General features: G+C 41.0%; 1 protein-coding gene across 1 annotated transcript in view; it reads right to left on the bottom strand.

Moving 5' to 3' along the window:
* The window catches only part of map3k19 (mitogen-activated protein kinase kinase kinase 19), a 68,182-nt gene that overhangs the window by 14,853 nt on the left and 38,975 nt on the right, over positions 1 to 14,354 (bottom strand). The window contains exons 8-11 of the mRNA XM_059647654.1: positions 7,819 to 8,081; positions 5,735 to 5,787; positions 2,148 to 4,844; positions 1,848 to 2,000 (exon numbers count right to left, since the gene is read on the bottom strand). Of these exons, the coding sequence (XP_059503637.1) occupies positions 1,848 to 2,000; positions 2,148 to 4,844; positions 5,735 to 5,787; positions 7,819 to 8,081 (3,166 nt within the window). The remainder of the gene's footprint in view (positions 1 to 1,847; positions 2,001 to 2,147; positions 4,845 to 5,734; positions 5,788 to 7,818; positions 8,082 to 14,354) is intronic.

Genomic DNA, 14,354 nt, shown 5'->3' on the forward strand with positions numbered 1-14,354 from the left:
AGTGTGGAGCTGGATGAACACAGCAGGGCAGAATATGAGTTGCTATTCCTGCAACCTTTGGGTGGCATCATTGTGGCCCATGATAGACATGTCATCTGAGGAATGGGAGGGGGAGTTGAAATGGTTTGCGACTATTATAGAACAAAGTGTGAAGCTGGATGAATACAGGCCAAGCAGCATCTCAGGAGCGCACAAGCTGATGTTTCGGGCCTAGACCTTTCATCCGAGAGGGGGATGGGGAGAGAGGAGGAGGCGGACCGAAGATGGAGAGAAAAGAAGATAGGTAGAGAGGACAGTATAGGTGAGGAGGTAGCGAGGGGATAGGTCAGTCCAGGAAGGACGGACAGGTCAAGGAGGCAGGATGAGGTTAGTAGGTAGGAAATGGAGGTGCGGCATGGGGTGGGAGGAAAGGATGGGTGAGAGGAAGAACAGGTTAGGAAAGCGGAGACAGGCTGGGCTGGTTTTGGGATGCAGTGGGGGAAGGGGAGATTTTGAAGCTTGTGAAGTCCACATTGATACCATTGGGCTGCAGGGTTCCCAAGCGGAATATGAGTTGCTGTTCCTGCAACCTTCGGGTGGCATCATTGTGGCACTGCAGGAGGCCCATGATGGACATGTTGTCTGAGGAATGGGAGGGGGAGTGAAAATGGTTTGCGACTGGGAGGTGCAGTTGTTTGTTGTGAACAGAGCGGAGGTGTTCTGCAAAGCGGTCCCCAAGCCTCCACTTGGTTTCCCCAATGTAGAGGAAGCCACACCGGGTACAACGGATACAATATACCACATTGGCAGATGTGCAGGTGAACATCTGCTTGATATGGAAAATCATCTTGGGGCCTGGGATGGGGGTGAGGGAGGAGGTGTAGCACTTCCTGCGGTTGCAGGGGAAGGTGCCGGGTGTGGTGGGGTTGGAGGGGAGTGTGGAGCGGACAAGGGAGTCACGGAGACAGTGGTCTCTCTCTGGAAGGCAGACAAGGGTGGGGATGGAAAAATGGCTTGGGTGGAGGGGTCGGATTGTAGATGGCGGAAGTGTTGGAGGATGATGCGTTGTATCCAGAGGTTGGTGGGGTGGTATGTGAGAACGAGGGTGATCCTCTGGAGGCGGTTGTGGCGGGGCAGGGGTGTGAGGGATGTGTTCCGGGAGATGTGGTCAAGGGCGTTCTCGACCACTTGCAGGGGGAAAGTTGCGGTCCTGGAAGAACGTGGACATCTGGGATGTGTGGGAGTGGAATGCCTCATCCTGGGAGCAGATGCGGCAGAGGCAGAGGATTTGGGAATGGGGATGGAATTTTTGCAGGAGGGTGGGTGGGAGGAGGTGTATTCCAGGTAGCTGTGGGAGTCAGTGGGCTTGAAATGGACATCAGTTTCTAGCTGGTCACCTGAGATAGAGACTGAGAGGTCCAGGAAGGTGAGGGATGTGTTGAAGATGGCCCAGGTGAACTTGAGGTTGGGGTGGAAGGCGTTGGTGAAAAGGATGAACTGTTCGAGCTCCTCTGGGGAGCAAGAGGCGGCGCCGATACAGTCATCAGGAGGAAGAGATGGGGTTTGGGGACTGTGTAGGTGCGGAAGAGGGACTGTTCCATGTAACCTACAAAGAGGCAGGCATAGCTTAGGCCCATGTGGGTACCCATGGCCACCCCCTTTGTCTGTAGGAAGTGGGAGGAATCGAAAGAGAAGTTGAGGCCGAGGACGATTTCGGCTAGTCGGACGAGGGTGTTGGTGGAGGGGATTTGGTCGGGCCTGTGGGACAGGAAGAAGCGTCTGCCTTGCGGAGAGACAGTATTACAGTTTACTCTTATTGACTGTTAACATTTCATCTTTGAAATCAAGTGCAGTTTACAGTTACTCACTGTGCCATAGGCCCCTTTGCCAAGCACGTTTCCTTTGGTCCATATAATGGCATCCTCACAACTGGAGCTACTTTCAGATTTCATAGAGTAACCTAGTGAGCTGTTTGATCTGCTAGAAGTCTTGCATAGTTTTGTAACTGTATATTCTGCACTCTGTTGGGAGCAAAAGAACCACACTTTTAAAAAATACTTTTCTAAAAGCTTATTTTCCTTTAAGTTTCCATTGCCATTTATTGTGGTGTAACCTTTTTACTACCATGAGAGAATTTGCTAAAGATCAAGGGAATTTTTTTTAATTACCTGAAGGCTATTCTCATTTAGTTTTCCATATCCATTTTGAAACAAGCCATTCTTACTATCGTCTTCCTTTTGTAGAAATGGTTTGGTCACTTCTGTTGTGTCAGTACAAGTGTTTTGTTCTTCTAACAATAATTCTGATGCAAGACAAGCAAGCAACTCTTCCGTAAGACTGTCCGGACTATTACGGTCAAGGCAATGTGGAGGGCAAACCTCTTCTGTAGTCCACGTGTTGATCATTCGTTGAACTGGAAAACCATTAAGATTGAAATCTGGGTTTGAAGCATCTTTTACTGTAGAAAATATGGTGTTATCTTGGTCTTCAGTACATAAAGCAATAGATTCTGATTCATCCTCTCTAACATCCCAGATAACCGGATTAGTCAAAGCAGTTGTCGGCTCTTGTGCATCTGTAGTCCCTCGGCATTCTACAATTTGACTTCCTTTGCCCAAATCTACATCTTCATTAAGTGTGATGTTCAGTTGCTGTTGTAACTCAAATAAATCAGTAGCAAGACAATCTGCATCCTTGCGTGCTCCCAAAGAGTAAAATTTGGACTGATCAGTTGCATCATGTCCTGGATCATCTCCATTAACAGAAGTACTTGATTCCTTATATAAATCTTCTGAAATGTTAGATTTGTTTGAAGTTTGCTTAAATGAGATTTCTGTAATAGTTGACAAATACTGGTTATCTAGCTCATCTTTATTATTTGATAATGAATGAAGGGAGTTTATGCCATCTGAGGGATTGCCACTTTTCTCTTGGTTAATTAATTCATGGGATAATGCCTCTTTCCTATAGGTTTTTACGTGGCAATGGTGGCCAGCAAGTACCACATTTTCTGGTCCTTCATCGCTGAATAAAGGAGTGTTTTTCTCTCCTGCATTCTCATCTACGTTCTTTTTAACATTTCCGGGACTTCTCTTATGTTTAGAGTTCAGATTACTTTTTGAAATCTTGGCAGTATTTCTTGTAGTTACTTGGTTTGATTTGGACTTCTTGCATATTGATTGCCTTCTAGGTGGTATAGAATGAATAACTTTATGATTACTTTCACAATTTGTGGACTTTCGTGTAATGCAATACATTGGAGTGCCAAACATTTCATAAATGCCTGGGCCTTTTTCGGTTGGATTTATTTCCTGAAACATATCACTATACTTTAATGCAGAGAAATCATTCGTGAAATGTGATCTTGAAACTTGCAGAACTGGTGACTTATTAAGACTGTTTGAAATTCTGCTGATATTTGGAAGATTTTGTTCATTAGAAAGTGATCCATTTCTCAAGAGACATTTAATTCCAACTTGTCCTTTTGTTTTCACTTTTGATGGAACTTGGTGTAGATCAGGATCTTTCAGCAAAGGGAGACTAGGGCCGCCTTTATATTTTAGTAGCTGAGCAGTTGAGGGCATAAATGTACTTTTCTTCAGCCAACTTTGTGTTGGAATGGCGAGGCACTGTAATGAATTGGCACTACATTTGTTGGTTCTTTCTGGAGTGGAGACATTCCTTTGATTAACACAGTTAACCTTGCTTATTTTCTTTTTCTGTTCTGGTTCTTTTGAAATTAAAATCTTGAGGCTTTGGTTGCCTTTATAAGGCATAGCCTTGCTAACACTCTTCATTTTAACAGGGTTCACTTTCAAGAAGTTCTGTGCTTTGGCTGGTGATTGTTTTGCTGTGACATGTATGGCAGAAGTACTTTTTAAGTCAATCTTATCTTTCCGAGCCACGTTTTCCTTTATAAAAATGGCATATTTTGTCCTGACAGCCTTCTTTGGAATCGTTGCACTTTGTCCAAAATTCTCCGCTAAATTTTGAGTCGTGCCTTTGTGGTTTATGTTTTCTTTTAAATTGTTGTTTTGAAACAGATTATCACTTGGTTCCAGCTCCTCTTTGCATAGAAGGGTCTCACTTACTGATATTTTTGAATGTTGTACATCCTGGAAATTTGTATTTTCCTCTGGGCTTATGGTGGTCATGTTAAAAAAATCTGCATTCGTGCTTCCTTTAAGGGGCTCACTATTCTCTAAATTCAGCTGGCTGCACTGAATTGTATCCAATAGTGTAATGCTATCTTTGCAATAACTAGCATCAACTACTTCATCTAAGTTTGTTCCTGCAATATCAGCTTCTTTGTATTTGCATTTTTCATCTGATTCAGCTGAGGTGCAGTATGTATTTTTTGTAGGTGTTGAATGAGTAACATCCTTTGTAAACAAATGTTGAGATATTTCTTCATCTAGAGGCTCGTGTTTGATTCTTGTACCAGAAGCTACATACTTTGAATCATTAAGTGGCATAGGAAGGGTTAAATTCAGTTCATTATTCTTAATGCCATATCCTATTTCAGATGCCAGTGTACATTGTGGTTCAAAGCCTTGAGTGCATTCAGGACATTGATCAACAGTGAACAACTTTTGGTTGCTAGGTACACTGGCACTTGAAAATTCATCTGAAGTTTCTTGTCTGTAAGACAATGCTAAGGATTGGTTGTTAGGTCCTTTTTTCTTTGTTATTGATTCATATGGTGATAAAGAATGACATGGGTGTTTTGATGGCAATGTTGTAGCAGTGACATTAGAGATAGTACTGTTGTCATTTAATTTATCAATGATTCTTCCCTGTATTGAAAGATGTTGCTCAGGCACTGAAGACTTTGCATTGTTGGTGATCAGTTGTGGTAAAGACAGCTGCAGTTGCAAAAGTATAAGAATTAGATTTCATTTGGAGTCATATACAATTTAGAGTCAGACTATCCTGTTATGTTTAAAAGTGATGCCACATATTCAAAACTTTGTCTAATTCTTGACCATTGACACTAAAACTATATTTAAAGAGTTGCTAGAATAGTTATGCATACGGATGCGCTTTTGTCATGAAATACTTAAATGAAAATAGACAAACCTTAGTAAGGAATTATAATAAAAGCCAGGGAAATGGTTATTTAAAAATGCATAACCAATATCATATTGATTTTCCTTGCAGATGCTGCTTTTAAGATAGCCTTAGCCTTAGATACAGTGGCTCCAAAGCTAAAAGGACATGATTTCTCTTGAGGATCTGTGTTCCCCATTGAATCTTATGTTTGCATTTTGGCAGGCCAAATACATGGAGATGAAAATAATGCCGAAAATACACTGGTCTGGCTGCATCTGTTGAGAATAAAAGGGTTACGGTCCTGAGTTGAATGTGACTGCTTTGAGGCATCCATGGTATTTTGCTTTTCTACGAGTTTTTTTGGAGAATCTGATGTGCATTCAGATAATGGCAGGTAGTTTGTAGTTGAACCAAGAAGGTGTCCTAGTTTGTACTTCAACAGCCTTATGAATCTTGAGGGTTGCTCTGAATAGAAAGGAAGATATATTACTGCTGAGAAGAAGGTCAGTAATTATCCCGGGGTCTCTGAGTCGTCAACAGTTAGAAGCTTCACGTTCACTTGTGTTTAAAAAAAGTGCAACAAGAGCATGAAAAAAATGGAAATCTGTAAAGTAAGGTATTGTTGACTCCCTTAAAGACAACAAAGCTAAGGCTTCAGCTATGTGTACTTGACATTTAAGAAGAAAATAAATTTAGAACCTACCTTAAAAGTGTTGCTGCTATTCTCTGAATCAGTTGCCCCTTTCTTTTTTAACTCTTTAAAAATGAAAACAGTGCATGTAGAGTCATAAATTTTGTCTCAAATTCTGTAGTTCAAACAAACTGCAGTTTAGGAATTGGTGAGGCAATTGAAATTGATTTTATAGTAAACAACAACAGAAGTTGCTGGAAATGCTCAGCAGGTCAGGCAGAACCTGTTAAGGAAAATAAAATCAGTTAACATTTCAGATCCAGTCACCCTTCCTCAGAACTGCTGAGCACCTCCAACTTCTTCTGTTTTTGTTCTTGATTTACAGCAACTGCAGTTCTGTTTTTATCTTGTCATTGAAAATAAAAACTATTTAATCCATCTGAATATCACTTTTAGAATTGTTTAAATATAACTTCTACAGATTAAGTTGTTTTCATTCCGATCAAATGAGAAAACATTTCAAAGAAAAGCTGAATGATTGCTCAAATGGTAAGTTTTGTTTTGCTAATGGATTATCACATCATACTAGTGACTTGTATCAGTTTGCATGCCCACCAATGTCATTGTCCAAACTGAATCAATGCACTCACGAAACCTTTAACAGTATTGCTATCAATCCACAATATTTTAAAGTTAATATGTAGGCTGACCTTTGAGACTTCCAATGAGAACATTACTTACATTACTTGCATTTACTCAATATTACTTTGTAATGCCATGGGATAGTGCTGTAACAGAACTTCTAATGCTGTTATGATCTAGAACTTTTTATAAACCCATCTCATTTTAACTGTGCTTGCTCCTCAGCCACCCTGACCTATGAGTCATTTCACCCTTGTCACACTTGCAGCTTCTTTCAAGTTACATCTGACCTTAAATGTTACGTGCCTTCAGTTTTAACCTTCAACTGTTTGACACTATAATCGGCTCTACAAGTCCAAAAATTAATTTGAGGCGGATTTGCTGAAGTGAACCTTGCTAGACGACTAACTTTTACATTTATGAGCCTTTCCTCAGTTTTGAAAAACCCTTTTGAGACATTCTTCACAAAACCTGTAAGATTTTGATCCATATGAAGGGAACTACTAGTAGACCCTTTCCTCCTCTCTAGAGCTCTTGTATTGAAATTATTGCTATGTTAAGTAATGAGGCCTGATGGAATCCAATGTTTCTCATCTCTTAATCTGCCTGTTCCTGATCATAATTTCACTCATCTCTTAACCACCTTAAATGCAATTTGCATGGAGCAGCATTAAGAGTATAATATGAATGTTATATTACCTTTCCAGTTTTAGCACAGTGAATTGTGAAGGGAATCTAATTATATTAAATACTCAAGGTCATGGCAGGTCTTGTATACAGACAAGTGTACACCTAGCCTCCAATTTTTGTGCTTTTCTGGTTCACCCTAGTGATAACTCTCAAAGGGAAAATCTCTAAAAAGGCAGTAGTACTTGGAAATGAATATACTGATCCTCCAGTTTGATGTATGTAATGTGAGTCAAATCACTCATTTTTCTGCCATTCTTCTGAGGGGTTAGGGTGTGGGGGGTGCCCGGGACCATTCCTTGCACCTACTACACAGCAATGAAACTTTTCTTGCACCATTGAATCTGGCAGTTGTTTCAACCCAGTGCTCTGACCAATCTGGAAACTCCATATTGTTGCACAGAACCTTTCTCAGTACGAATTTGCTCCGACTCCTTAAACAGCTCCATTCGCACTCAAATTCTGCCAAGAAAGTGTGAGCTGCCAGAAGCAACCCAATGAGTGATCCAATGGGTAAGGTTTATATTGCAAAGCTGAAATTGCAGTTAGAACATCTTTGCTCAGAAAGTTGACGCATTTGACTGATCAATATTGCTGGTCTGGAATCGAGAATCAGGCATTCAAGGAAAAAGTTAACTTTAATTTTAGAACTGGTTAGATGACCAAAATGACATTTAGCCTTCTACGTTCGAGATCATTTGTTCTAGCCTTATACCACGGTTTAGATATTTCCTGTACACTTGTAGGTATTTCCAGATATTTTCTTAACATCTCTGCAAAATTGTGTTGTACTGAAAAAGTGAGCAAAAGAATGGAAGTCTGCTTACTTTGCTTATGAGTCTGTGAACCTTGCGAGCAATCCAGATGTGTTTCAGTATAATTGATAATTGGTTCAGATTGCGAGCCGTGCATTCCAGTGATAATTCCAAGAGCAGGCACATTTTCAATCCATTTGTTCCTTCTGGTTGGTGCATTTAGTAAAGATGGCCCCTTTAGCTTTACAGAAGCCAACAGCATTTCATCTGGGAGAGATGAATGACGTTTTTCTCTCTTGAGACCTTTCCCAGTATTTTCCAATGTGGTCTCTGCACTGTAGATATTATACATTGTTATCTTTTTGAATCTATTTAGTCATATCTGTAACATTTAAAGGCTGAGTATTTCTTAGATGACAACAGAGCTCTAAGGAAATCAATGACCAGGTTGACAGAAGATGAATTCATCTATGCACTAGTAATTAGTTCTTGTTTCCACTGCATGGATTTAATTTTCTATACATCATTGTAAACTTGAAGAAATAAATATTTACTGTAATTGCATTATGCTGACATGTACATTGTGTTGATGTATATGCAACTTCAAAAGATCTTTCAATTGCTGTATTTACTAGTGGCAAGAAATGAAATTTCTGTACAATTGTAACAAGCAATAGCAGAGTGAAAGGGAAAATGAGAGATTCCAGTAAAATGATTGCTGTATAAACCTAATTGTGCCTTTACATGGGAAGAAACTTGTATTTTTGGGTTCAGGATAAACAAAAATCCAGAAAAATGTTCTTTTCTATTCATTCATGCGATGTGGACATCATTAGCTGGTCCAGCATTTATTGCTCAGTTACCTTTTGAGAAGGTGGTGAGCTGCCACCTTGAACCGCTGCAATCCACTTGCTGTAGGTTAACCCCCAATGCTGTTATGGAGGGAATTCCAGGATTTTGGCCCCAGTGACCGAGAAAATGCAGTCATTATATTTCCAAGTCAGGATGGTGAATGACTTGTTTCAGAGATAGTAGGAACTTGTGACTGGTGTTTCCATCTATCTGCCTCTGTCCTTCCGGGTGGGTTTGGAAAGTGCTCTGAGGATCTGAATTTCTGCAGTGCATCTTGTAGATAGTACACACTGCTGCTACAGAGCAATGAGAGAGAGAATCATGTGGATGTGGTGCCAACAAAGTGGATTGTCTTGTCCGGGCTGAAATCCAGCTACTTGTTGAAGCTGTACCCATCTAGACAAGTGAGTATTTCATTACACTCCTGACTTGTGGCTTGGAGATGATCGGGCTTTTGGGAGCCAGGAAGTGAATTACTTGCCACAATTTTCCAAGACTCTGACCGCTGTCACCACAATATGCATTATGTTTTGCTGTTATGAACAGGATAAATTAGTGAGGCTTATGGTTATACCTGTGACAAGTCACTTCATCTCTTCGTAGAATTACTGAATCACAATTGTTGCAGTGCAGTAGGAGACTGTTCAGCCCATCAGGCCTGCAATGGCTCTGAGCATTTTAGCTCCATGCCATTCTTGTCTTTTCCCTGTAACTCTACACATTTGTTTCTGTTTAAACTAATCATTCAATGCCCTACTTGAATGCCTCAGTTGGGGCTCTGTCCTCCACAATTCCAGGCTTGTGTTCCATATCCTAAGCACTTGTATCAAGTGTTTTATCACCTTGCTTTTGATCCTTTCACAAAACACCTTTTAAGACACTGCCCTCTTATTTTCGATCTACTTGTGTACAGGAACAACACTCCCTATCTACTGTCCAAATCTTTCATGATTTTGAAACTCAGATCTGATCCCCAAGGTAAACAGTCCCAACTTTTCCTCATAATTAAAGTGCCTCATCCCTGGAACATTGTTGTAAACCTCTTATGCACTCTCTCCAAAATGTTCACATCCTTCCTTTAGTGTGGCACCTAGAACTATATACAATACTCCAGCTGATGTCTCAGATGCCTTAGTTCATAATTACCTCAGAATTAAAAAAGTTACAGAGACACCAGGTTATAGTCCAACAGGTTTATTTGAAAACAAGCTTTCAGAACCTTGTTCCTCCTTGGTGGTGGTTGAGGTAGCAAACACAACTTAAGCAAAAGATCAAAGTATCATTGGTTTGGTCAATACATTGGCATCAGTTCTAAGATGGCTGTTAGACCTTTAATCAGTTTGAAAGGAGTTGCAGGTTTGAACTGCATAACATGCAAATATCAGAATATTAAGTCACTGCCCTGAGATGAAAGATTTTCGGTAGACCAGAGGTGACATCTTAGGTTAGGCAATGCATTTGAGATGTGAGGCCTTGTTTCGAATTTGTCTGCATTTTAAACTTGGAGTCTGATAGGGTACCCTTCATCCATTATTTCCCAAGCGCAGAGAAACCATACCATGTTCTTTGCAGCCCTCAACATGTATTCATCGACAATGAACACCTTGGCAAGACCTTCCTTTTGCCACCTCTTTGCTTTCAAACAGATGTCAAATCTTAAACAGACCAGTTGCAGCAAACTACCCAACCTTCCCGACAACAATCGACCACAGCACCACACAACTCTGTCATGGCAACCTCTGCAAGACATCTCCAATTATTGACATGGACACTACCTTCACACGTGGGAACACCATCCACCATGTTCACAGCAGATTCTCTGACTCGACCAATGTTGTCTGTCATACACTGCGGGTGAGGATGCCACGAGGCATGATATTGGTGAGACCATTCAGATGGTGCGACAATGGATGAATGTTCCCGGTGGGGAGCACTTCAGCAGTCAAGGACGTTCAGGTAAACATCCTCCAAGGGGGACTCTGGGATACACAACAATGCAGAGTTGCTGAGCAGAGGTGGATTGCCAAATTTAATACCCATGAGAAAGGCCTCAACCGGGAACTCGGGTTCATGTTGCACTACAGGTGACTCCACCACACTATACACATTCACACTCAAAACACACTCAGACCATGTCTCATACAATGTCTTTCTTGCTCAGCCTCTGTCTCACTCACTCACTATGAATGAGGATATTCGTGGCACCACCTCTGTCTGTAAAGTTTTCAGTTGCCCACCAGGGTTCAAAACTAGATGTAAACAAAACTATAGGTCTGATCTGTTGGTTATGGAGTTGTTTTGCCATGTCAATCAATTGCTGATTTTTGCTATTTGATACAAAATTAGCCCTGTTTAGTAGTTTCACCAGGTACATCTGATGCTCCTAATACATACTCCTGCACTCTTCAATGAGCCACAGTTGATCCTTGGCATGATGGTAATAGTGCAATGGGGCAAACGCCAGGCCATGAGATTGCTGGAGTCTGTTTCTGCTGCTGCTCATGGCCCACAGCACCTCATGGATGCTGACTCTTTAGTAACTAGATCTGTTCAAAATCTGTCCCAGTTATTACATTGATTGTAGCACACAACATGCTGAAGTGTATTCTCAATGTGAAGATAGAACCTTGTCTCCACAAGGATAAGGCAGTGGCCACTCATGTCATGGACAGACACGTGTGCGGTAGGAAGATTTGTCAAGATGGGGTTTGGTAATTTTCCATCTTGTTAATTCACTCATCACCTAGTGCAGACCCTGTCGAGGCTCAATGTCCTTGAGCTGGTCAACTCCTAAATCACTAGTCCTGCTCCTAGCATTTGACAGAGCTTCTCCACTCAGTATTTTGTGTTCCCCTGCAAATGGTTTTCAACATTGAATAGTGAATCATTGACAGAAGGTTGAAGGGAAGTATGGTACATGATAATCAGCTGAAGATTCCCTTACAAATGTTTGACATGATGCCATTATACCTTATGGGATCTGGACTCAATGTTGAGGACTCCCACGGCAAATCCCAACAGCGCACAGTGTCCTTCAGGCCAACACTTGGCCCATTACCTTCTTTGCCTTCGCATTTGTAAATATACATCTGAATCTTTAAATGTAAAGAGAATTTCAGCCTCTACCACCTTAAAGCGACTGCCAAATCCCCACCTCTGGATGGAAAAAAAACTTTCACATCCCCTCTAAACCTCATGCCCCCATCTTCAATCTATGCACGTGGTCATTGATTTCTCCAAAGAGAAAAGCTAATTCCTGACTAAGTACCATGATTTTGCACATCTCAATCACGTCTCCCTTCACTGCCCTCTGCTCAGAGGAAAACAGCCCTGTCTATCCAACGCATAACTAAAACTCTCCAAAACCGGCATCATTGTGGTAAATCTCCTCTGCACCCTCTCCAGTGCAATCACATCCCTCCTATAATGTGGGATCCACAGCTTTGCATAATACTCTAGCTGTGGCCTAATCTAGATTTTGAATGTCCCATCATAACTTCCCTGCCCTTAAAATTTGATGTTAAGTTCTACCATGTTATGAACTCTGCTCTCTGGGGGATCTCTTATTCAGATCATTTATTAAGCCAACCTCATTATACATTGCTAGATCTAAAACAGCCTGAACCCTGGTTGCATTTATGAGATTGTCCCGAATAGAATTAGGTATTCTTGGCTATTTTCATGAAACTGATTTTTCTAATCTACGTAAAGGTTGAAGTCATCCATGGCTAATATATTACTTTTTTAAACCATACTCATGATTTATTCTCTCTTACAGAACAGTTACTTTTAGGGAGTCTACTGACCAATGTTTTCCAACCAGTGTGCTGCAACAAAGTGTGCTATGAAAGTTTCCCAAAGTAATGCCACTTTACCTGAGCATTGAGCCCACCCACTTCTGGTCTCTTCTGGAGCCTTGGTGTCTATTTTTTTCAAGTAATCTGTCAATATCAGGTGCCCTTGTGCAGCGCTGTGTAGGTGTCAATTTCCGATACCATGCAGGCATAAACATTCATGGATGTGCCATTTGTCTCATTTAGAGTTTTGATATTGAAAGGGTTGGGAACCATTGCTGTAGACTACTCCAAACAGTGTTGTCTCCCTCTTATTATTTCCTAGCTCTATCCATTTTGATTCAAAATCATCCGACAGAAGATTTCCTGGTATCATACTTATTCACATACTAACAAATGTACTCCACACTTCCCTATACGCCCATCCTTTCAAAGCGTCTGAATACTTATATCTGAATTTAAATCTTAATCTCCTTGTTTCCATGTCTCTCTTTGCTACAAGATCATGCCCATTAACACAGCAAGAAGGTTAATTTGTTTATACTGTTTTGAAAACTGTTTAAGTGGGATCATTAACTTAGCTATTTAATCAATTTTGCCCCTTTGACCCAATTTGCTGCTGTTTTCCTTATACACTCTCTGTCCTACTTGGTAGGATTATCAAAATGCTTGTTTGCAATGCTGTCATATCCTTTTAGATTGCAAGCTCCCTTCCTTCCCTGCCTCTCCACCCATTCCAAATTGTTTTAAAGCTAGAGCTCTAGCTGTTTCAACTTGTCAGGATACTAGTCCAATTACAGTTCAAGTGAAACCCATCTGACCAGACAGCTCCCTTTTGGTGCCAGTACCCCATGAAATCTATTCATCACTCATCGGTCTTTAAGCCACACGTTTAACTCCTTGATTTTATTTACCCTGAACCAGTTTGCTTAAAGCTCCTGAAATTTAATAACTTGGATATTCTGCCTTTTAGCAGAGCTTTAAACAGTTTAATCTCTCAGCAGAACCCTGCTTCCAGTCTTTGCAGTGTTGTTAGTACCAACATGGATGACATCAACTAGGTCCCTCCCTGCCACTCCAGGCTTCTCTCTAGTGCTGGCACCTGACAGGCAGTATCGCCTTTGCAACTCATGCTCAGGGCTTCAGAGAACAGTGTCTATTCCCCAATTACACTGTCCTTTGCCAATACTGCATTCCTATTCTTTTCCTCCACTTGAATTGCTCCTTTACCATGGTGCCCAGCCTCCCTGTCCTCACTTTTTCATCCCCAGATCTCAAAAGAGCTGCTAAATTATTGCAGTTTCAGGGATAGTTCCTCTTTGAGGGCTGCTCTTTGGGTTCACATATCCCTCCTGCCCTTGATAACCGATCCAGCTTGAATCACCTAATCTAAGGGGTGTGAGTATCTCCTTGGGCAAAACATCCAGGTGACTTACCCCTACATGAAGTAACACTGTCTCAGAGATTGACTAGCTCCACTTTCTCTGCAGTGATTGCTTTAAAATCCTTGGATGCAGGCCATCAAGTCCTGGTGACTTATCAGCCTTCAGTCCCATTACTTTGTCAAAATATTTCATACCTTATGGAAACTGACAAGACCTATTGTCCCATTAGCAGCTTCATTATCTGAACTTAGTTTTTACAGTATCCTCCACTGAATCCTGATGAAGATATTGATGTAAGTTATTTGCCATTTTCCTGTTCTCCATTATCAATTCCTCAATCACCCTGTCCAAGAGTCACACTTGCTTTTGCTACCCTTTATAAACTCAGAAGGTCTTGGGTTTTTTTAATATTTCTTGTTAATTTTCTATCAATTTTTTACCTCTTTGCCTTTTGGTCATCTGGTGCTGGTTCAAAAAATAACCCATTCGTCTAGTCTACCATTGACTCTTGTTATTTCATGTGTCTTTGTATATTTCCTTGACATCTTTGTTACCCACTGGTTCAGCATAGATATTT

This window comes from Stegostoma tigrinum, chromosome 7 (genome assembly GCF_030684315.1).
Source record: "Stegostoma tigrinum isolate sSteTig4 chromosome 7, sSteTig4.hap1, whole genome shotgun sequence".
Lineage (NCBI taxonomy): Eukaryota > Metazoa > Chordata > Chondrichthyes > Orectolobiformes > Stegostomatidae > Stegostoma > Stegostoma tigrinum.